The sequence below is a fragment of the Heptranchias perlo genome, chromosome 6, assembly GCF_035084215.1.
Source record: "Heptranchias perlo isolate sHepPer1 chromosome 6, sHepPer1.hap1, whole genome shotgun sequence".
NCBI lineage: Eukaryota > Metazoa > Chordata > Chondrichthyes > Hexanchiformes > Hexanchidae > Heptranchias > Heptranchias perlo.
The window spans coordinates 36,861,993-36,886,739 of record NC_090330.1 but is presented as its reverse complement, the minus strand read 5'-3'; the positions used below and the strand labels follow the sequence as shown (position 1 = coordinate 36,886,739).

Here is a 24,747-nt window from a genome sequence, read left to right as displayed (position 1 = left end):
GTGAATGACTTTAGCACATTCCCAGCTTTGAACATGGTAAAGAGTGCCACAAGATAATTATCTTAATTTTGGAACCCTTAATGAGGGTATTACAGGAAAAAGTACAACCACGTTTTGAACTAAAAACGCAACGTGGCTGCAGATTGGTGCTCTACATATCAGATGAGAAGCAGGCCTGCTATTCCCACTCTTCATCTTCCATTCACCAATAGGTGTTAACATCGAGTCTACAGTATAAAAACAGGCCATTCGGCCCAACTGATCTATGTTAGTGTTTATGCTCCACACGAGCCTCTTCCCTCACTACTTCATCTAACCCTATCAGCATACCCTATTCCTTCAGCTTACCCTTAAATGTATATATGCTATTTGCCTCAACTACTCCTTGTGATAGCGCGTTCCACATTCTTACCACTCTTTGTGTAAAGAAGTTTCTCCTGAATTCCCTATTGGATTTACTGGTGACTATCTTATATTTATGACCTCTAGTTTTGGACTCCTCCACAAGTGGAAACATTTTCTCTACGTCTACCCTATCAAACCCTTTCATTATCTTAAAGACCTCTATCAGGTCATCCCTCAGCCTTCTCTTCTCTAGAGAAAAGAGCCCCAGCCTGTTCAGCCTTTCCTGATAAGTATAACCTCTCAGTTCTGGTATCATTCTTGTGAATCTTTTTTGCACCTTCTCCAATGCCTCTACATCCTTTTTACAATATGGAGATCGGAACTGTGAACAGTGCGGTCTAACCAAGGTTCTATACAAGTTTAACATAACTTCTGTTTTTTTTAAATTCTATCCCTCCAGCAATGAACCACAGTGATTGGTTTGTCTTTTTATGGCCTTATTAACCTGCATTGCTACTTTTAATGATTTGTGTATCTGTACCCCAAGATCCATTTGCTCCTCTACCCCATTTAGACTCTTATTCAAGCAGAATGTAGCCTCCTTATTCTTCCTACCAAAAGGCACCACCTCACACTTATCTGTATTGAAATTAATTTGTGTTGGGGCTAACAGTGCACTGGACCATATTTTTGGTCCTATAAATCACATGCGACTTTAACCTTCCATAGAGCACAGTATGTTGTATTCGAAGGTATAGGCTAGTCCAAACGTGTTCAAACGTGGATCATATCCGTTTGTCATCATATTTCTTTATTTGTTCGTTTTTGTACACTGCACTAATAAACCGTTATCTGTAATAATGCTTCGGGTAGCCGACAGGGTCTCTTATATTAGGGCAGGGCCCCCGCCCCGGGAGCTGGTCAATATTTGTATGGTGTAACCCCACAGGGCTGGTCGGAGCCAGTCCAAGCACTGGTTACAGCAGGTACTGACCCTGACCCTGACCCTACCCCAGGGCCCCTGCTGTAACGATCCAAGAGTAACTAATGGTAACTCACTTCCCTTCGGTCCTGTTGTCTCAGCTGTTCTTTGCGACTTTCGGGCTTCTTTTTCTCTTTCAGCTCGAGCGTCCCGTCGTTATGGTTACCACGGAAATGATGTCACTGCCAGAACATTGTCTTCGAGTGTTGCGACGTACATCGTGGTGCGCAGGCGTCATTGTTCCTTCTCCGACTGATGTAGCACTTCATAAACTGTACTCACCTAAAATAAGCAGATGCTAAATTGAGCAGATTTTCTTTTTGTTTGGGTTGTTTTTTTGTCTCTGAACAAGAACTCACTGATTATTTCCAAATCTGGTAACGATGTAGTAATTTGTGGATTTGAAATGTAACTTTGTGTTTTACTTTTCAATCTGAAATACTAAATCAAACAAATTTACAACAAGATTAACCTGATGAACCAGAGTTGTCAACTTGGGCTAATGTTAGAACCTAAAGTGCACAAGGTGACACAAATTTCAACCCTGTTTAAAGCACAAGGGATAAAAATTAAGTTCCCACACTGCCAATGCAGAATTAATAAAAAGAAAAGACTTGCATTTATATAGTGCCTTTCCTGACCTCCGGATGTCCTAAAGCGCTTTACAGCCAACAAATTACTTTTTTGAGGTGGTCACTTGTGATGCGGGAAACACGGCAACCAATTTGTGCTCAGCAAGGTCCCACAAACAGCAATGAGATAATGACCAAATAATCTGTTTTAGTGATGTTGGCTGAGGGATAAATATTAGTCAGGACACTAGGGAGAACTCCCCTGCTCTTCTTTGAAATAAAGGATTTTTTACATCCACCTGAGAGGGTAGGGCAGATGGGGCCTCCATTTAACAGCTCATCCGAAAGATGGAAATAACTTGTTGGGATTGTGTAGTTTTGAGATTTGTGATCTCAGCTTGTGCTGGGAATATAAAAGTGAATTTCTAACCCTAGGGCTTGTATTTATATTTGAGCGATATACATCATTTGAAAAAAACACAATAGTGGTTGGTGCTCTGAAGGATAGTAATGGATGTTTGGTAAAGAGATAGAACTGCTACAGCAATCAGAGTGGTAAAGCAGGTTCAGTGAACTGAATTGTCTGCTCTTATGTTTCCAAGGAGGGTCACTTGGCAGGCCTGATAAAAGAAATTCAATAATTTTAGCTGCAACAGCTTGTTACAAGACAAGGAGAAAGTGAGAGTCTATCACGTTTGATCTTATTAATTTAAGGAATTTGGCAACTCTATACTAAGCCTGTTATCTCACTGGGAAATGACAGTAGGTAACATAAATCTGTCTATCCGTAATCTCCAAAGCATGCTTAATCAGTTTTGATCTGTGATTTTTAAAGTTGTATTGCCACCTATCATTGCAAAACAAACATTCCCAAGGTTTGTCAGCAGCAATGAACAATATGTTTGTCACGTTTGTGTCTGAACTGAAAACATTGATGTTTAGAGTGTACAGTTGAACCAAAATCTAGAATGAAAATCAGAAAACTATCAAAAAATTGTGACACTCCAAGAGGGACATGGAATGCCCTACCAGAAACAATGGTGGAAACAGAATTCATAACCACTTTTAAAAGGGAAATGGATAAATATTTGAAGAAGAAAAAAAATTGAAAGGGTTGGATAAAGGGCAGGGAAATGGTAATAAGTAGTAGCTCTTTCAGAGAGCCGTCAAGATGCAGTGGGCTGAATGGCCTGCATTCTGTGCTTTAAAATTCTCTGGTTCTATTATAGCCTCCCCTGCAGCACAAACTTGCTCTGACCGTTAAATCTTAGTAAGATTTTAGGGTGAACTACTTCTGGCATATCTGTACTATCTTTCATCAATGAGAGTTAAAAAAAGTGACAAGGGTGTTTTCTGGACTAAGTTAGGAAAAGACACTCATAGAGCTGATTTTATTTTCACTGTAGAAAGGGAGATTAAGCAGAAACATGATTAGGACATTAAAATAGTGAGAAATGGATAATTTAGACCTAGTTATTTTGTTTGAACTATGAGCACAAACAAATATAAATTAACACGCTTCAAGAAATGTTAAGTGAGGACTTTTTCCCCCACACACTGGATATGTGGAAGAAACACCCAGCAATGCCAGTAAGTGTAATTTCAATTAGCATATTTAAACAGTACTGAATGAATGTGACTGAGAGTTGTGTGGCTAGGTATAGACCAGTGGTAATTGCAGAGCCTTTCAAATGTTTTTAATGCTTTTAGAATCTCACTGGAATATAATCATGTAACCACCCCAATCATTGCTTTCTAACAATCTCATTGTGTGCTTTTAATCATAGCACCAAGCCGATTGTTCTATGTTTAATTTACAGGGTTCTGGACGAACCTTGGTAAAGGCAGAATAGGTGGGGCCAGAGATTCTGTGGGTTTCTGTTTATACAGTAATAGCTTATTGGTTCCTGGATGCCATGAGGCAGTTTCAACTGATTTTTCTTAGGCTACAAAACATTATCTTCAAAGATGTGTTACCAATGTCATAAAAAGAAAGTAAATTAGAAGAGGCTTCAATATATTCTTCCCATTTTAAGAGACATAGTAATAGCAGGAAATCTCTCTCTAAATAATCAGAAGTATTGCACCTAGATTGTGTCCTGCCTTTGATCTGAATGCCATACTTTAACACTGTACATTAGTTAAGTGTTGATTTGCTCAAATATCTAGAAAGTTAGCCAGAAAAATCTTCTACTATGGATTCTCCTCCTGCCTCTGCAAGATCACCTCATGTGCTCCAAGGCTGCATTCATGACCCACTCTTATTAATCATCTCTGTGCTGCTCCTCAGTAACTTTATTTAGAAGCACAGTGGCAGCTTCCATATGTACATTGATGACACCCAGTTCTACCCGTCCACCATTACTCTCAACTCCACAACTGTTACTGTGCTGGCTTACTGATTTATATCCATGACTAAATGTCTGATAAAGAACTTTCTCTAACACTGGCATGATCAGTCATCATCTCTCTGCAGAAACTTTGCTCCTTAGACCCAATCCATACCCCTCCTTGGTTTCAGACAGTGACCCTGTACTCTGGAATTCTTTTGCAAAACACCTTCAATTCGCAACATCTCTGCCTTCAAATGCTTCCTCAAAACTTTCATTTTCGATCATGCTCTCAGTCACTTTCCCCAACTCTCCTCAGTGTCTGTTCCCTGCCCATTTCTTTTTGTAAAGTACCTTGGCATGTTTAGCTATGTTAAAAAGGTACTATATAAGTGCAAGTTGCATTAAAGCAGTCCTGACTGCAATGTCCCTGTTTGCCTGCATGCTTTTTGCAGTTTGTGCACTACTTGGGACACTGGGAAAAATATAGCCTCAAAGATAAACAAAAAAAATTCTTATACCTAATAAAAATACAAATTTGATAGTTTATTTAGATACTCTACAAGTACCATAAAAATTTGTGCACAAACCACAACTACAAAAAGCAATATATAAAAAAAACATTTCTTAATAAATATTGATTTGTTGGTAAATAAGTATATGTTTCTGAAGGCAAGTTCATACTGACACACTGGTGGAATGAATCAAAATACTCTTAAAGACTTCTAACTTTATTACTAAATGTTAATCAAATAAATGCAAAGATTTTGTACAGCAATGTATGCATTTTTGTAAAACTCACCTTTGATTTTGTACACTATAGTCAACAATGCAGACTGGTTGTAGACTATAGGGCCTATACTCTCAAGTTTAGAAGAATGAGAGGTGATCTCATTGAAACATAAAAAGATACTGAGAGGGCTTGACAGAGTAGATGTTGAGAGGCAGTTTCCACAGGGTGGAGAGTCTAAAACTAGGGAACATAGTCTCAGGATAAGGGGTCGACCATTTAGGACTCAGATGAGGAGGAATTTCTTCACTCAGAGGGTTGTAAATCTTTAGCATTCTCTACCCCAGAGGGCTGTGGATGCTCAGTCATTGAGTATATTCAAGGCTGAGATGGATAGATTTTTGGACTCCAGGGGAATCAAGGGATATGGGGATCGGGCAGGAAAGTGAAGTTGAGGTCGAAGATCAGCCGTGATCTTATTGAATAGCAGAGCAGGCTCGAGGGGGCATATGGTCTACTCCTGTTCCTATTTCTTATGTTCTTACAGCTTCCAATACTTGACAATGTTTTGTCTTCACTAGTGCAAGCAGTGAGCTAGGTCTGGCACGTGCAGTCTCAAGCACAGCACAAAAAGGCATGTTCAGCTTCAAGGAGTCATGTCTTTTACCTTCCCAGTGAGGAACTTCTGCAGTGAGAAGAGGACTTAATACAAACATAGTTCAAAGATCAGATACCTTAATTTGATGATTGAGTGGAACTGCTCAATTTTGCCACTAGCTCTTGGCCAGCTTGCCAACTGTAACAATACTGGTTTTTACTTAGTCTGATTTTTGTTCATGTACACAGCATACGTGCACCCATATAGGATCTAATCAACGATTAACTTATCTCTCCACAGTTCTTTGGTACATGGTAAGATGATCAGACAGGATCTAGTTAGAACTAGATGTGGTGAATAAAACTAGTTAGATGCAGCAGTGTGTTCAGATTTCAGTCTCTGAATGAATCCAGACCCAAGATTAATCCCAGCAACAGCTCTTATTTAAAGACAGAACCAGTGTGTCATGAATAATTTATAGTCAGATTTTTTTTTGTTGCAGTTGACGTGATCTCCGACTTCCAGTATAAATAAGACTTTGGTCTGAAGTGATTTACAAATCATTCATAATCATTATTTCCTCTCCTAAAAAAGGTGAACAGTTTGGCGTTGAATTCTTCCACTTGAAAAACAAGTGAACCACATTGCAACTATGATGAAAGTATCACCAACACTGGAACCTGCAACTTTTGGATCATAACTTACACTATATACCCAAAACTGCTCTCTGCACTACGAGTATCTTTAGTTTACTTTACAAACAGAGTTCTGTATTTCTTGCATGTTTCAGCACAACTAATACAACTATTTAATGTATAACCATACTTGGTAAAAGTATATTAGAAATGTATTTCACAAAACAAGTCTTAATAAATCCAGTATATTTAGATCCTGTGTAGTTACAGCTTGAAAGATTGTATCAAAAAGTTCATAAAATTCTGCTGCCTCCCCCCACCCCAAAAGAGGTTCACGGTCAGTTGCAGATTTTTAAAAAATATATGCAGAGGGGCTTTGTGGAAGTAATTTGGATTTGAAAAGTACCCCATTATATAAAAAAAATAAATTTTGATTCTAGCACCAGGTCAGGTAGGCTCTGGCAGACTACATGCAACACTGTGCATTGCACTTACTGACACAAAACCAGATGAAGTGCATTTAGTGTGTTTTGAATTGCAAATTACAGCTTGAACTATTTTCAAGTAACTACAAACTAATTCTAAGTTACAAACTTCCACACATTATTCCTGTTACAAGTTCAACTTATAATTTCACATTTCATATAGTCAATTTGAGGCCACAAGGGCAGAATTATCATATTATACACAAAAGCAGCATTGGGTTTAAGAGAAAAAAAATGGTGAATAACTGCTACTGAAAGTGACATTTTAGTTCAGTTTAAATGTCCATTAGTCCATGCACTTTCTGGAAACAGTCTAAGAAGAGGGATTTTTCAAGTGATGCATACAAAATTAACAGAAGCAATGATATTGATTTACAGTTAAAGTTCCTCCTTTATATTGGCCGTTCTCTTGCAGTTACAGATAGATTCATGATCAGTTGGCTGAAGAACGTGCTCCATTCCCTCACGAATTTCAGGCTTAGTAGCCTGCCTTTTGGCATACTCCTAAAACAGTAAAAAGGAGAGTTTTAATTGGAAGAGTTGCTACCTGTTTAACAGTTGCAATTATAGTATTGTACAATAAAAAAAGTTACTGTTTAATGAAGCATGACAGGCAGCATCAAGACAGTACTAAGTTTAATATTCCCAAATCAGGATCAATGTTGTGTTAACTCTAAATGGAGGGATTTATTACAATGGAAAAATAACTTGAACTGTTAAAATCCCTAAACTTGATGGAAACTGAAAGTTCTAATCCCTTTGTTGGTAACATGACAGTTTGAGGGGGCGGAGATTGTGTGACTTTGATCAATCTGATGTATTGCAAAAACTGGATACATCAGATAAACCATTGTGGAAAAGCACAGCAGAATTTAAGACAATGGCATCAGTCAACTTTTTCAAACAAGCATTTGAATATTTAGAAGTCATAAGAGCTGAGAATCAAATTAAAAATGGCATTTAGTGACAAAAGGTAAGAAACCACTCTTTACTTCTTAATGCTTACATAAAATAAAAACTTGAATCATTAAGAGGGTGGCATTTGTTCAACAACCTTACTCAGATTTATTGAGAACTGATTCCATGTCATATCAGACTAGTTAGAGCAATACATTCATCACCTTTCTTTTCCCATTGGCTCGAAGAACCACAAACATTAGTAAGTTCATTCGTGCAAATAAAAAATACATTTTTCAATAAATGTATTTGCAACTTTATAGCCCATTTCATAACTATTGGAGGAACAACATTTTGTCTTCTGATAAATGTGAAACATTCTCTATTCAGGATTCAAAGAGCTCAAAAACAAGATCACATCTTCCCAAAGCACTGCATCTTTTGAAATATAAATGACATCATTGACATTGAAACCAAAACAGAAAATGCTGGAAATATTCAGCAGGTCAGGCAGCATCTGTGAAGTGGACAGACAAGTTGACATTTCAGGTGTGGATCCTTCATCAGAACTGGAATACATTACAGATGAATAGCATTTAAAACAGAACGAGGGGAAAGGGAGGGTAAAAACACACATACACCCACAGGGGAGAAGAAATAGAATGCCATTTAACCAGCTCCTATTTTCCACTTGAACATTTTACAGGTCATTCTACTTTTTTTTGTATGCATTGTTCTTTTTTAAATGCTGTTTACCTCTAATATCCTCCAGTTCTGATGAAGGGTCCACACCTGAAACAGTAACATGTTTTCTCCATAGATGCTGCCTGATGTGCTGAGTGTTTCCAGCATTTTCTGTTTTTGTTTCAGCTTTCCAGTATCTGCTGTATTTGTTTTTTTGTCCACTCAACTTTGGAAGATTGGTTTATATTTGAGTCTACGATCCAAATATAACTTCTGTATCATTACACCTTCTCTTTACTTCTATGTACATATGTCAGTTTTGTCCATCCCTTTATGTCTTATCACCAGGGAGAACAGAGAAAAGTAAAAACAGAAGCAAGAACCTTCTTCCAAAATCTCACTCCCCAAATTCTCAACTAACAGGAACAAATTGAAAGCCAAAAATATCACTACTCCTTTAGAAGGACTGGATAACTTTTTAAGGACTTTTAATGGCATGTAGAAACATCTCATCCTCTTCAGTTAATGAGATGGTAATACAAAAGTCTTTGTTCAGAAGGAATGTCAATTCACACCATAGGCTTTAGCAACCAAACCTACCTCCATCATTCACACTTTTGTGAAAGTGCAAGCCATGAGAATGAACTTTATTTTGTTTGCATGAGTTTCATCAAGGCCATATTTGGTACAACAATGTACTTCAATAATATCCTACCATGCAACATGTGTGCCTCTTACTGGCAGAAAGGCATTTGACACAATAGACTAATTTCCAATTTGGAAAGTGTGGGGCAATTTGTACATTGTTGTCCCCTTCTTTGCAGAGAGAGGGATTTGTGTTGGCTTCTGGATCCATCCAACTTTGAGACATGCCACAGTGGGACAATTTCACACAAGTTCCAAAGACGATACCCTCCCCTCACCCTACACACCCAAATGAGAAATTTAGGAAATTATTAGGACATAATAACTATAATTCAAAGACAACCTTTAGGTCTTTAAGTCTCGCTTTCTTCCCAGAAAAACACTTTGTAGAGACTGAAGGGAAAAAATTGCAGTTTGCAATCAAAGAAGTCATCACGCACACACTGAGAAGCATACATTCTTCAGTGATTTTCCCTTTGCTGATTTTACCTCAACAAATCCTATTTTACTGACAAAATTAAGGATGTACAAAGTTCCACATGTAACCCTAACCCATGTAACTATTGTTTTAAAAAAAACATTAAAGTGACAAAATTGTTTTAAATAAAATTACCAAGGATCCATCTGGGATGAGTAGTTAACATTAACGTTACCATCTACTGATCCAGTTGAATCAGACTACCACATCCTAGATGATTCAGCACAAAATTGCCTTGCAGGACTATGCAATCTAATAAATAGATCTATTAAGTCTCTCAAACCTGTAAGACTAGGTAATAGTAACAGTAAAGACTTGAGGGCTGCAGGAGCTCTCTAGCAAGAGCTTGTCCTGATCTGGCAATTTTCTGAGCTTCAGCATCATTATCCTAAGAAAAGACCAAGTAAACAAAAGATTTTAGCAAGATATATACAGCATTCCATTTTGAACCTATTAGCCACAGTATTGTTACAAATATAAAACAAGGACCACCCTTCGGTGAATACACTGGACTGGGATTAGATCCCTCCCCACCCATTGTGTATTTTTTAAAATTCATTCATGGGATGTGGGCGTCACCGGCAAGGCCAGCATTTGTTGCCCATCCCTAATTGCCCTTGAGAAGGTGGTGAATTGCTGCAGTCCATGTGGTGACTTTTTGTAGTGAGATTTGCTAGGCCATTTCAGAGGGCGATTAAGAATCAACCACATTGCTGTGGGTCTGGAGTCACATATAGGCCAGACTGGGTAAGGACAGCAGGTTTCCTTCCCTAAAGAGCATTAGCGAACCAGATCGGTTTTTATGACAATCCGGTAATTTACTGATACTAGTTTTTTTTTTCCAGGTTTTAATTAATTAATTGAGTTTAAATTCCCCAGCTGCCGTGGTGGGATTTGAACTAATTACTCCGGATTATTAGTCCAGGCCTCTGGATTACTAGTCCAGTAACATAACCACTATGCTACCGTACCCGTATGTGTTAGAAGCATTCCATATACTTTTCTGCTATAATGCAGTCAGAATTTATGTAGTTTTAAAAGATGAGAAGTTTTTCAAAAAAAGGTTCAGCTTTTCCACTAACATATGGTTACATTACTATGTAAAGAAAAATCACATGTTCCAAGGTACATCGCAATAGAAAATTAAGTTGCCCCTGAATGACAATCTGCTTTGCTCTTATGGCACACGCAGATTACTGCATTTATTGCAACGATTCTACATCAAATCAATAAGTAAACCCAATCAGGGAAATATAAATTAAAGTATAGCCAATATGCCAGAATGATATAGCACTGTCCTAACAAATGCCCCATGGGTGGAGAACTTACGTAGTTTTATTTATAACAGAAGCTGCATGACTAGAGGAAACGCCATCGAAGTGATCAATTATATTAACAGGCATTTAAACTTACAATAACTCACGCCATTATTACACATGATTTTACTGAAACAGTGAGTTTGTTAAATTTAACTAATTTGCCTTTACAAGGGGCAACTTCACTATTAAGAAAGCTTTTTTGAACTGTCTTGAGTTGTCTAAAGAAAACCGAATAAAATCTGGACACTTTCATGATAACTGAATTCAAAAACAAATCCTGAAACACTTAGGCATCAAAGGTAAGGGCTAGCATTTTGAATAAATTTGCTTTAAAAATATATTTCATGGTTATGTTAGTTATATCTAGTTTTGAAAAGTATTGTCAGGTTGATGTTTGTGTTCTGCTGTTACATTTGTGCACTATTTACATTGTGTTTTTGCATATTACATTAGGTCACATCCATAAAAGGACTTTAACTTTTGCTCCTTTTTCCTATACATTTCTACAACTTTTATGTTGAAATTAAACAGCAAGTGGTGATAATTAGTGTGTGGGGTATAAAGTGAACTTCAGATTAATGACTTGAGCCCCTCCCCATGGCTCAGTGGGCAAGTAGCACTGAGCCTTAAATGACCAGGAAGAGTCCCAAGTTTGACCCCTATAATGATTAAATTAGTCAATCACATCAAAGTCAGCAGTGGGGTTACTACAACTTGCCTCAATTCCCTACCACTTTCTCCCCCAGCCTCATTTCTTGAAGAAGGTGACAATTCAGGCTATGCTATGATTCCTGGGGTACCAGCAGCCCTCCGGGGCCCAAATGAGCATCAAGGGACCACTTGACAGCAGCAGCTGATTTTTATGTACTCAATATATGCACATTTCACATTTACAGCAGGGGTCACTGGGTAGAAATCAGGAACCGGAACTGCGGCCATTTTATTCTTTACCTAGCCTATGAGGTCAAGGCTTACTGAGGCACCCATATAGCTACACACTAGAGACAGACTAACTCAGTATAAATCAGAATTTGAACTCATGACTTTCCTGGTCCGTATGGTTCAGTGACACACCACATTTACAAATTGAGCCTTGGGAGAAATTCTATACATTCAAATTTAATAACATTGCAACTCACTAACTTACCTTCACCCATTTCGTTCTCTCAATAAGATCACTCAGATCTCTCTTCAATGGAACATAGTGTTTCCATGGTTTCAGAGATCTGTAGAAGTGCTCATAGTATTTAGAATCCTGCTTCAATACAAGGCTGTCACCCAACATAAGATATGGGAATCTGTAAGCTGCCACAGTACCATCCACATTCACTTGGTATTTATACTGGAAAAATGTTCAGAAACACATCAATAAAAAAAATCCATTACGTTCACATGAATATATTAAAAAAATCATGCATCACATAAATCATGCATCACATAATCATCCATAAACTTCCTTCCAAAAATACGAGAAAATAATTTTTCAATAGTAAAAATTACAATCAGCATGATGATTTTTCTGAAGAAATACTAAAAACTCAATTTCAATAATTATAGGTCACTTAATATAATGAAAAAAAGTTGGCCTGATGTCACATTTTGGTTTAAAGATTATTCTTCGCTGAAGTTTTGTAAGTTTAGAGCCACAAACAGGTGACAATACATTTGCTGATACAGAACTTGCAAGAAAATTAGTTATTGATTGAATTGTATCACTTACATGAAAATAAATTAACACATACAAGAGACTGTAGGTGTTGCTACTGAGTTTAAGTACACTGATCTGCCTTTACCCCAAAGATAGATTGTGCTTCACATTTAAAATAGAAGAGGGGAAAGAATAGGGTATAAATTCAACACTGTTGTGTCCACTTTCCAGGCGTGAAACAGGCACAACGATAACCAATTTAGCAGCCAGAGACCCACACCTGAACTGCACGGGCGTTCGGGCCAACGCCAAACTGATTGGAGGCCACCCTCAATCTTGAAATGAGGCCCGTGCCCATTTTTGACCCAGATACCTAAAATCATTTAGACTAGTCACCGACTGGTATTTCCGGATCTTAAGCTGCCTAACTAGCAGGACTTAACTAAAAGGACCGCTGCAGGCCGCTCAAAAAAAAAATGGCCTCGACGCTTCCTGAAATGTCCTTTTACTGGAGCCGGACGGAGCAGAAATGCCAAGGACTTACCCGTGGACCTCGGCGCAGGGCCAAATTGGTTAGGTTCCCATAGCTTGCCTGATTTATGATCAGGCCCAAGGACAAATTTCAGATGGTCCTCAGGCCTCTGTTCTGATACGTGGTCGCTGCGTGCCACCGGAATAGTGCCCGGCTTCAAGCGCAAACAGATTTAAGATCCAGTGGATTTTGGTGTTTTTGGAGGACTACCAATGCCCCTTTACTATAAATGTCTTTTTTCAGATAGGATAGTAAAGGATGGTGACATTTTATGACTGCAGTTAATACATCACCTAGTTGTGGGAAAGGGGCAAGGGGAGAGATTATATACATAGCAGATCATATCACATAAAGCAACATAATTCTCTCCCTTGCCTGGCCCCCTCCCAGTGGAATGCTTCAGCACTACAACGTGTCCACTCAAAACCCTGCAAGACGAGACTTTGTAACCTCAGATGAGCCACCAGACAGCTTCAAGATTAATTGCCAGGCTACCAATTTGCAAAAGTAAAAATAGTGTTTAACGTTTTTCTTTTTAAACACCCTGTCCATCCACCATCTGTGACCAGGTCTGTGCCAACAGACCTACAAGCCAAGGAATGACCATCCCTCCACCCCCCCACCTCTCTATACCATTGTGAGTGAGATCAGGAACTCACCAGAGTGAGGGAAATTGAACCTGTGTCTACCACTATATGAAACAGTATGCTGATATTCCAATTTTGCTTTCTAAATAATATTGCATTTTCCAACAAAATTTGCAAACTTTAAAAAAAGTTTTAAAATAATTCTGTTATTTATCCACCAAATCATACCTTAAAGAAGTCAAAAAAACTGATCAGTTGAGCTTTTCCAAGATCTTTCTCTTCTTCACGAAAGAAGAAATAGGCAGTTATTCCAGCATCCAACAGCTCAGGATTGTTTTTGGAGATCCTCACTAGTTTTAGCCTCTCCTCACGGCTGTCCCTTCCTCTCCAAAAAGCCTGCTCTGTTTTATTGCACCAGGCAGGACCTTTTATTTTGGAACAAAAAAAATTGAGCAATTATAAATACACTATGTGGTCGACTCTTAATGCCCTCAGTAACTAGGGATGTGTAATAAGAGTGTCACCCACATCCTAAGAAATGTTACAAAAGAATAAATTTCCATAGTGCAAGGATTAGGAGAGATGACCAAAAGCTTGATCTAAGATGTATTTTGAGAAGGTTTTTAAAAAGGTGGGGGAGCTAGAGAGGCAGAGGAATTTGCAGAAAGAATTCCAAAAAGTAGTGCTGAGGAACTGTTGAATTTTTATGAATGTATTTTTATTGAAATACAATGCTTGAAAAACAGAAAGTACATCTAGAATTACATTAAAAGGTCAGGCAATCTTGTTTTAGGCTTATATTAGGCATCTTAGTTACCAACCTACAATTAACTGACAAATTATGTGGCTGAAACACAGTCTGGATGCAAGTTCATGGCTTATATATCCCATCCGTCTTACACATTCATTGAGAGCAATGATTTTAAAATTAGGTGGAACAAATTTAACAAAATCCTTACCAGGGATACATGACTGATTTAAGTTCTGATGACAATTAAAATACAGTTAAATCTGAAAGAAACTTAATATTCAGGATCACAAATTAAAATCTGAATTAATAATTAGTTTCAATTTTTTTTTGCTTAATTCAGGAAGGTTTAATTAGCTTCTGGAGCAGTGACAATGGAGACAAACAGTGACCATGTATCTTCTGTAATTAGCTGGCCAGGATTTCCATGGTAACAACCTCATTACAGAAATCATAGCTAGACTGTGAATAAACATATCTAAAGCAAGTAAACCGAAATTTGATTATATTGCCTTTCACTAGAATTTACATAGCTCATAGTTAGGGGAGAAGGAATAAAATATAATGGCTCCTTTTGTGACTGCAACCGTATAACTGCTTAGTACAGGTTGCTCAAACAAGGAAATGTTATTCCAGCAGCAGAATTCGTGCCAAAATGTAGCTCTGTTACATAAACTGTAATGAAATCTAGGAGGAACAATGAACATGATACTTCCTGTTAATGGCTTATGTGACTGTCACATCTTGTTGGCCTATCCCAGAATGCTCCGTAACAAGCAGCTAGGAAGTGTGCAAAAGTGAATGTCGGACAACTAAACCTCCAAATGTACCACCCTCCCTCCACCTCTACTGTGCCTCTCCTTGATGCCATCAAGGAGAGGCAAGTGTAGCAGAGTGACTAATGCACCAACAATGCACTCTGGAACACCAAGAATGAAACAGCCCTGGAATTTGAAAGTTTGTATAAATGCACCAAAGAGTTGTGCCAGTGGATTACCATTTCTAACAGTAATCAGTAAATAATGGGAAGAACAGCAGTGGCAATGGGAACAGCAGCACCCCATTAGTTTATTCCTTATTCAACGGCATACGAGGACTATTTTTGATAAAAAGTAAGTCAACAGCAACTTGCATTGATATAGCACCTTTATCTCGGGAAAACATCCCAAGATACTTCACAGGAGCAAAATCAGATAACTGACACCAAGCAAAGGAGGAGATATTAGGACGGGTGACTAAAAGCTTGGTCAAAGAGGTAGCTTTAAGGAGGGTGTTAAAAGGAGAAAGAATTGGAGAGTTTAGAGAGGGGATTCCAGAGCTTAGGACCTAAATGGCTGAAGGCACAGCCGCTAATGGTGGAGCAAAGGGAGTGAGGGGTGCACAAGAGACCAGAGTTGGAGGAAGGCAGAGTTCTTGGAGCATTGTAGGGATGGAGGTGGTTACAGAGATAGGGAGAGGCGAGGCTTTGGAGGGATCTGCACACGAGGATGAGAATTTTAAAATAGAGGCATTGGTGGACCAGCAGCCAATGTAAGTCAGCGAGCACAGGGGTGATGGGCGAACAAGACTTACTGCAAGTTAAGATACGGGCAGCAGAGTTTTGGATGAGTTTAAGTTAACGAAGGGTGGGAGATGGGAGGCCGGCCAGGAGATCACTGGAATAGTTGCGTCTAGAGGTAACAAAAGCATGGATGAGGGTTTCAGCAGCAGATAAGCTGGGGTGTTAAGGTGATGGAAGTAGGTTGTATTTGTGATGGAAAGGATATGTGGTTGGAAGCTCAGCTCAGGGTCAAATAGGACACCATGGTTGCAAAGAGTCTGGTTCAGCCTGAGACAGCGGCTAGAGAGAGGGAATTGAATCGGTGATGAGGGAACTAAGTTTGTGGCTGGGGCCGAAGACAATTCCTAATGTTTAATTGTAACAAATTGCGGCCCATCCAAGACTAGATCTTGGACAAGCAGTCTGACAACAGAGAGGCAGTGGAGGGGTCTAGAGAGGTGGTGCTGGGCATCGTCACCTCCACCTCTACAACCCACCAAGAATTTTGCTTTCCTCCAACTATGGCTTCATGCGCATCCCTCACTCCCTTTGCCCCACCATTCGTGGAACCCAACGTCACTTCTTTGGATAACATCGAGGGTCAGCATGTAGATTAGGAATAGGAGAAGGCCAAGGATGAATCCTTCAGGGGACTCCAGAGGCAACAGTGTGGGGGCAGGAAGAGAAGCCATTGCAGGAGATTCTCTGGCTGTTAGCAGATAGGGAAGAGTGAAACCAGGCGAGGCCAGTCCCTTTCAGCTAGGCAACGGAAGAGCGGCGTTGGATCAGGATGGTGTGGTCAACTGTGTGAAAGGCTGCAGAGAAGTCAAGAAGGATGAGAAGGGATAGTTCACCACAATCACAGTGGATCTCATTTGTGACTGACTAGTGCCATTTCAGTGCTGTGGCAGGGACAGAAACCTGATTGGAGAGGTTCAAGCATGGAGTTAGGAAAAGATGGGCACAGATTTGGGACTAGACAACACGTTCAAGGGCTTGAGAGGTTGGAGATGGGGCAGTAAAGTCTGAAATTAAATAAAATTGAGGCTAATGTAGAAGAGGGGATGGTGACCACATTTCTCTGATTAAACCTCAACTGCATTTTTTGCACAAGTAATCAATTCACAAGTACAAGGAAAATGAAAAAAAGGGGAATGGGAGAATGAGAAGGCTACATATAAATAGTGCCTGGCAAAGGTGATGATTTCCTGTATGGAAAATTTAATTTTAAATAAAAAGCTGCTGCAATAGTAGATGTCAGCTCTATTGCATTAATCATGGAACTTAATGTAAAAATACACCAGAAAACAGAAATATAAGCATCGATAAATAAAGAACCTACCTGTCTGTCCTTGAATAGAAAGAAGGTCATTTGTTACACCTCGCAGTGTTTCTAATGTAGAGCGTGTTATATCATATGTTGGAAGGACAATATCTGCAGTATCCTCCGAGCCACACCAAGAAATGATAGGCAAGGGGTTATCCTTCATTTGACGTGTTTCCAGCGGCCAATCTCCAACATTTATATAGAATTCAACATTGGGCAAACGAACCTAAAGTAAATAAAAACAAATGTGAACAATGACACATTATTCTGTTAATGTGACCAAACTGCAAAAAAATCATTCAGATTATAATTTTATTAATGCTGACATACTTTTCTTGCTAAAGAAAGAAGCATTTCATCTGAAAACATTTTGAAGTCGGTGTAACGCCCCATGGTTCGTCGATAAATCTGATTATTTAATATGGTGTAGTGAACAATTCCTCGATCGCCAAATCTGTTTGGTACTTGTTCTAGCAGGAGTGTGAGATCTATATTGGGAAAATTAGTGAAGTCGCTAGAAATCTGTTCCTCTTTTGCAGGACAGGATATAGTATCTTTCCATGTCTCGGGCTCCTCTTCTGGACAGTAACAGTATTCATGATAAACTGGTCCTGATGACAGAAGCAAGAAGACAACATATTACTGTTACCTGCAGTTATACATTGCCTCTGTAATAATTAGCTCTATTAAAAATGGTTGTTCAGCTAAAGTTTTTTTCCCCCCTTCAATCCCCCACAAAATTAAGCCATGCATAGATTTGCAAGGTACCTTGTTCACTACATTTTATGAAAAGAATGCCCTTACATGTGTGCATTTTTATGCCAGAACAACCAATGATAACGCAACTTGTCAAGTTGCAAATGTTTTTCAGCTTACCACAGCTGGAAAGTAACTTGCCCCAGGCTAGTTGGTAAGAGGACTGTTTCAGCTACAGCAACATTGGAAAAGGCCACTAAAAGAGCATACAAGATTACCTAGGAGTTATCTCTGCAACTTTACATTTCTGGGCACAGACCTTCCTCAAATTTGGGGAAAGGTATGAGAAGACCAGCAATGATAAAAGCAAAGTCAAGCAGGCTGAAAGCTAGAACATGGAAGTTTCAGCATCCATCCATTTACATTTCTTGCCACTGGCACTTTGTCTCTGGAGAGTGGGAGCAAAACCACCAGAGGCAGTACTGCAAGGTAAGATATCACGGACTGTTACAGGACAGGACATTCGGCCCACAAAGTCCCTGCCAACATCTAAAACGTTCAACTCCAAACACCAGCATCCTTGGGTAGAGTAAATAAAGACTTGGATACAAAGAACAACCAGCTAATAAAAGCTACACATAACCAGGTCCTGTTTGGGAGTACTCCCAGTGTTCTGGGGAGATGCTCCAATGGGCAACAGGAACAGAACATAAATAGCAGGAGTAGGCCATATAGCCCCTCGAGCCTGCACCGCCACTCGACAAGTTCATGGCTGATCTTCAACCTCAACTCCACTTTCTCACCCGATCCCGATGTCTCTTGATTCCCTTTGTGTCCGAATATCTATCGATCTCAGTCTTGAATATACTCAATGACTGAGCATCCACAGCCCTCTGGGGTAGAGAATTCCGAAGAGTCACGACCCTAAGTGAAGAAATTTCTCATCTCAGTCCTAAATGGCCGACCCCTTATCCTGAGACTAAGCCCCTTAGTTCTAGACACTCTAGCCAGGGGATACCGTTTCACAGCATCTACCCTGTCGAGCCCTCTTAGAATCTTATATGTTTCAGTGAGATCACCTCTCATTCTTCTAAAGTCCAGAGAATATATGCCCATAGTACTCAATCTCTCGTTAGGACAACCCTCTCATCCCAGGAATCAATCTAGTGAACCTTCGTTGCATCCCCTTTAAGGCAAGGAGAACAAAACTGTACACAGTACTCCAGATGTGGTCTCATCGGAGCCCTATATAATTGCAGCAAGACTTCCTTACTCTTGTGCTCCAACCCCCTTACAATAAAGGTCAATATACCATTTACCTTCCTAACTGCTTGCTGTACCTGCATGGTGACTTTGTGATTCATGTACAAGGACACCCAAATCCCTCTGAACACCAACATTTAATAGTTTCTCACCATTTAAAAAATATTCTGTTTTTCTATTCTTCCTATCAAAGTGAATAACCTCACATTTCCCCACATTATACTCCATCTGCCACCTTCTTGACCACTCACTTAACCTACCTATAATCCCTTTGCAGACTCTGTCCCCTCTTCACAGCTTACTTTCCCACCTAGCTTTATATCGTCAGCAAATTTGGATACATTATACTCGGTGCCTTCATCTAAGTCATTAATATAGATTGTAAATAGCTAAGGCCCAAGCACTGATCCTTGTGCCAACCCACAAGTTACAGCCTGCCAATCTGAAAATGACCCATTTATTCCTACTCTGTTTTCTGTCCATTAACCAATCCTCTAACCAAGCTAATATATTACCCCCAACCCCATGAGCCTTTATCTTGAATAGCCATGTTTTGTGTGGCACCTGATCAAATGCATTTTGAAAATCCAAATATACTACATCCACTGATTCCCCTTTATCTACCCTGCTAGTTACATCCTCAAAAAACTAAGATTTGTCAAACACTATTTCCCTTTCATAAAACCATGTTGACTCTGCCTAATCATATTATGATTTTCTAAGTGTCCCGTTACCACATCCTTAATAATAGATTCCAGCATTTTTCCCGACCGCTGATGTCAGGCTACCTGGCCTGTAGTTCCCCGTTTTCTCTCTTCCCCCTTTCTTGAATAGTGGTGTTACATTTGCTACCTTCCAATCTACTGGGACTGTTCTAGAATCTAGGGAATTTTGGAAGATCGCTACCAATGCATCTACCTCTTTTAGAAACCTAGGATGTAGGCTAACAGGTCAAGGGAGTTTGTCAACTTTTAGTCCCATTAGTTTCTCTAGTACGTTTTCTTTACTAATATATTAATTTCTTTAAGTTCCTCACTGTCATTAGACCCTTGGCTCCCCATTATTACTGGTATGTTTTTGTGTCTTCTACTGTGAAGACAGATACAAGATATTTGTTTAACGTCTCTGCCATTTCCTTATTCCCCATTATAATTTCTCCTGTCTCTGCCTCTAAGGGACCCACGTTTACTTTTGCTACTCTCTTTTTTACATACTTGTAGAAGCTCTTCCAATCTATTTTTATATTCTTGCTAGTTTACTCTCATTCTATTTTCTCCCTCTATCAATTTTTTGGACATCCTTTGCTGGTTTCTAAAAACTCTCCCAATCCTCAGGCTTACTACTCTTAACAATATTATAAGTCTCTTCTTTTAATCTAATGCTATCCTTAACTTCTTTAGTTAGCCACAGATGGATCACTTTTCCCTTGGAGCTTTTATTTCTCAATGGAATGTATATTCGTTGAGAATTATGAAATATTTCTTTAAATGTTCCCCATTGCTTATTTCCCAATCAATCTTAGCCAACTCGCCCCGATACCTATGTAATTGGCTTTGTTCAAGTTCAAGATTCTAGTTTCGGACTTAAGTACGTCACTCTCGAACTCACTGTGAAATTCTATCATATTATGATCATTCTTCCTCAGAGAATCCCCTACTTATTAACCCTGTCTCATTACACAAGACAAGATCTAAAATAGCCTGTTCCCTGGTTGGTTCCATGACGTATTGTTATAGGAAACTGTCTCAAATACATTCCATGAACTCGTCCTCCAAACTACTTTTACAAATTTGATTTGCCCAGTCCATACAAAGATTTTAAAGTCCCCCACGATTATTGCATTACCTTTGTTACAAGAAGAAAAACCTTACATTAATATAGCACTTTATATCTCAGAAACACATCAAAGCATTTCACATACAATGAACTGCTTTGAAGCATGTTCATTATGTAGGCAAATGCAGCATTATTTTGCATACAGTAAGATCACACAAACAGCAAATTAGATGAATGCTAGCTGATACTAATCAGGTACTGTCCTCTTCCCTTTCAAAACCAATCATTCCCCCTCCCCCTCTCAAAAATCCCAACCTTGACCCGTCTGTCCTTGCAAACTACTGCCCCATCTCCAATCGCCCTTTCCTCACCAAAGTCCTTGATACCCATGCCCATCTTCCCCACAACTCTATATTTGAATCTCCCCATTAGGATTCTGCCCCTGCCACAGCACTGAAGTGGTCCTAACCAGAGTTACAAATGAAATCCTTAGATCCTCAATGCCCCCAATTTAAAATCCTCATCCTCATGTTGATATCTCCTCATGGCCTGGTCCCTCCCTATCTCTGTAACCTTCTCCAGCGCAACAGCCCCCGAGCTCCTCCTCTTTCGACTCTGGCCAGTTGTGCATTCCTCCCTTCACCCCACCATTGGTGACTGTGCCTTCAGCCACCTAGGACACATGCTCTGGAATTTCTTCTCTGCTTTTCCACTTCCCTTTCCTGCTTTAACTCTCCTTAAACCCCACTTGTTTGACGAAGGAACAGGAAGGATGGAAGAAACAAAAAGGAATGAGAAGGATGGGATAGGAAAGGAAAGGAAAGAAGGAAAAAAAAATCAAGAATGGAAGGAAAGAAAAAAAAAGAAAAACATTTATATAGTGCCTTTCACAACCTCAGGATGTCCCAAAGTGCTTCACAACAAATTAAGTATTTTTGAAGTGTAGGCAATGTTGCAATGTAGGTAAACATGGTAGCCAATTTGCATACAGCAAGGCCCTACAAACACCAATGAGATAAATGAACCAGATAATCTGTTTTGCAGTGGTATTGATTGAGGGATGAATATTGGCCAGGACATCAGGAGCACACCTTGTTCTACTGGCACAATTTTACTTTCCACAGAATTTTTGAAAATTATGGCCAGAGTCTCTACTGTTTCTTCCCTGGCTTCCCTCAGGTCCTCTAAATGCAAACTATCATTTTCTGTGATTCGTCCACTTCAAGTTTCAGTAACTTCATCTATTTTAAATGTGAAAAAGTTTAGGTTATGACTATTACCCAAGTGTTCTCCTGTCTTCAGCTAACTTACTTGTCTTGCTTCATTAACCAAGACCACCTCTAGTATTGCATCCCTCCTTCTTGGACATGAAACATACTGATTAAGGAAACACTTCAGAATGCAGTCTAAAAATCCATCCCCCCTTTGACCACAATATTTACCTTATCCCAGTCTACATTAGGATAGCTAAAGTCTTCTAATATTTTAACTGTTACTACTGTAAACCTCTCAATTGCCGATAAATCTCATTTCTTTCCCACTATTTGGTAGCCTATAATGAACTTGCAAATTGATAACATCCTTAATTATTACTTATTTCTATCCGAGCACCATTAATAAAAAATTTCCTTTCTATAGCTGTAGTCACCTTTTTAAAGTAAGAGGGCCACTTCCCTGTCCCTTTTACCATTCCATGAAAATTTTATAGCCAAGAATATTTGGTTCCAAATCTCACCCTGGCTGAAGGCAATATCTGCAAAGCCCTGTCATGTCCCTCCATTCTAAATAGTACCTCTAGTTCCTAGACTATTTCTAATGCTTTACACATGGTGCATATAAACACCAACAATTTGCACTTTTTTAATTTGCTTATTCCCTCCTTCACTGTCTTTTTCCTTAACCTCTCATCTGCCCTACTATGAACTTACTACTTTGGACTTCTTTGCCCTTCACTATACTTATTCTTAGCCTCTCCTCCAATGTTCTGTTTAGCCTCTCTAAGAGGACATGGATACTGGTTAAGTTAAAGTGAAACCAATCATTTCTGTGGTGCTTTCTCTTGCCCCTGAGCCAGTTCCAGAACTGGCATTTCAGGACCCTTCCAATTCCTTTATTGTGTTGGAATATCTCCAACTATTTCTGAAGCTCAATAACTTCCATTTCAAGCAAGTCCACATGTGGTTTCCAGAAACCCATCATCATGCAATTCCACTCTACACTGGTTCCACTGTCACACCATACCAAATGGACTCAAACTCATAACAAAGTAGCTTCAAACCAACTATATTTCAGTGCTGAGTTCCAGTTCAGGCCAACCTCTACTCACTAAGATATTTTCTCATTCTGCTGATTTCTCACAACTCAGATATCCAAGTGCTTTCTATCTGAATTTACCTTTTAAAATATATGGAGACTGGTCTACATGTTGACCTTGATGAAATATTTCAATCTTTAGCCCTTCAATGGCAGTTCCATACATTCGATATCTCATAAGAAATGTTCCATCATTTCGATCCAAGGGTGCAGGTACGTAACGGCGAACATGTTCTCCAGAGGATAGCACTTTGATTGCCACACTGAATGTATTACTTCCTAAATTAAAAAGGACAAATGAATGACTTTAGTTTTCCATTTCTCCTACCACACAATCTTTATTAACTTAAATATACATGTTTTAAAAAAAGTCTCCAAAGAAAACAACTATAATACTGTCATTTTATAAGATGGGCTATTTGCTCTAGAGGAAAGTCTCAACAGAAAATCCACATCCAGGAGTGACTTTTAATTTACACAAACATGTGAGCACATCAATTTGATTACAATCTTTAATCACGTCCAGATGTCTGTTAATGCTCATGAGTCAGTTATAATTTGATGTGGGGAATCTTCTATTTTTGCAGTACAAGAGGGCAGACGCGAAACAATACTGACAGAAATGTTTCACAATTATGACTGTATTGCTGGACTTTCATAAAGTTAACCTGCATCTGGCTGAATAGAAATGTTACAACCAATAGTTATAAAAGTTAATCATATCAGCAGATCCAAAACTGATAACCGTGTCGTTTTCTGTAAGTGAACAAAATGGTTCAAAAGGCCTAAACTATAACAAGGAACAGTTTACATACCGGGAGAATAGGTGATATTTTCTCCTGTGTAGGTAACTGCCTGCATATAGAAATATCGAACCGGCAGCACAACATCAGCCCTCAGACCCGGCCCCCAGACCAAACTTTTTTCTGCACTTACTTCCTCTTTTCTTGTTTCACATTTACAAACAGAAACCATAAAAATCAACCACGCCGAAAGCACCCCAAAAAAACGCAGCCACTGCCGCTGCATTTTTTTCCCTCTCTCTTCCAATTTACAGCGACTGCATTTACAACACACACACACCACCTCCACCCAAAACTTCCATCCCACCCGGGACTGTTCAAGATCGTTGGCCGCGTATGATTGGAGTGCGGAAACCCCAATGGCTGCGGGGAAACAAGAACCTCAACTCGGAAAGAAAGGAAACCTGGAACGGATCCCCGGTGGAGCGAGTGGAACCGAACCGAACCGAACCACATCCAGTTCATCGGGAACGGGATTTCTCATCAGCTCCCCGCACTCGCAGCAAACACTGGGGTGGAATCGAATGACACAGAACCGATAAGATGCCATTCAACAATTAACGTGTTGTTCCTTTAATACACACACTGGGCAAAGGCAACTCCCCGGTATGGGGCTTTGAGGGTGGCTGAGGAACGATGTTTTTGCTAAATTCTATGGAGAAAATTTAAATCAGAAATATATAGCGATGCACATCTGTCGTTTGGACTGAGACTCGCTGACTTGGGCTTAAAAATATTCTTTTAGTGCAATTTATATTGTTTTAATGTATTTCACTTGAAAAGTTAACGCACTCCATATGTTTATAAGTGGGTT

General features: G+C 39.3%; 2 protein-coding genes across 5 annotated transcripts in view; both read right to left on the bottom strand.

Annotated features, from left to right (window-relative positions):
* c6h11orf65 (chromosome 6 C11orf65 homolog) overlaps nucleotides 1–1,603 on the bottom strand; it is a 75,066-nt gene extending 73,463 nt beyond the window's left edge. For all 4 annotated transcript variants that reach the window (XM_067986119.1, XM_067986116.1, XM_067986118.1 and 1 more), the window contains exon 1: nucleotides 1,405–1,603. The gene's annotated coding sequence lies outside the window, so the exon portion shown is untranslated. The remainder of the gene's footprint in view (nucleotides 1–1,404) is intronic.
* A 3,179-nt stretch (nucleotides 1,604–4,782) lies between these two features.
* Nucleotides 4,783–24,328, bottom strand: poglut3 (protein O-glucosyltransferase 3). The gene is made up of 8 exons (XM_067986123.1): nucleotides 23,946–24,328; nucleotides 23,212–23,409; nucleotides 17,413–17,693; nucleotides 17,098–17,308; nucleotides 13,696–13,892; nucleotides 11,848–12,042; nucleotides 9,665–9,769; nucleotides 4,783–7,181 (listed from the first exon to the last, which is right to left on the bottom strand). The coding sequence occupies exons 1-8, from the start codon at nucleotides 24,157–24,159 to the stop codon at nucleotides 7,056–7,058; spliced, it is 1,527 nt and encodes a 508-aa protein (XP_067842224.1). The 5' UTR covers nucleotides 24,160–24,328; the 3' UTR covers nucleotides 4,783–7,055.
* Nucleotides 24,329–24,747: the final 419 nt, after the last annotated feature.

What these genes read in the sequence shown, in the direction of transcription:
- poglut3 (XM_067986123.1), bottom strand. Translation starts at nt 24,159, where the DNA reads ATGCAGCGGCAGTGGCTGCGTTTTTTTGGGGTGCTTTCGGCGTGGTTG. An exon ending in AGAGAACGAAATGGGTGAAG is followed by an intron (nt 9,770 to 11,847) that starts GTAAGTTAGTGA and finishes GTCTTTTCTTAG; the next exon opens with GATAATGATGCTGAAGCTCA. An exon ending in ACTATTACCTAGTCTTACAG is followed by an intron (nt 7,182 to 9,664) that starts GTTTGAGAGACT and finishes TTACTGTTTTAG; the next exon opens with GAGTATGCCAAAAGGCAGGC.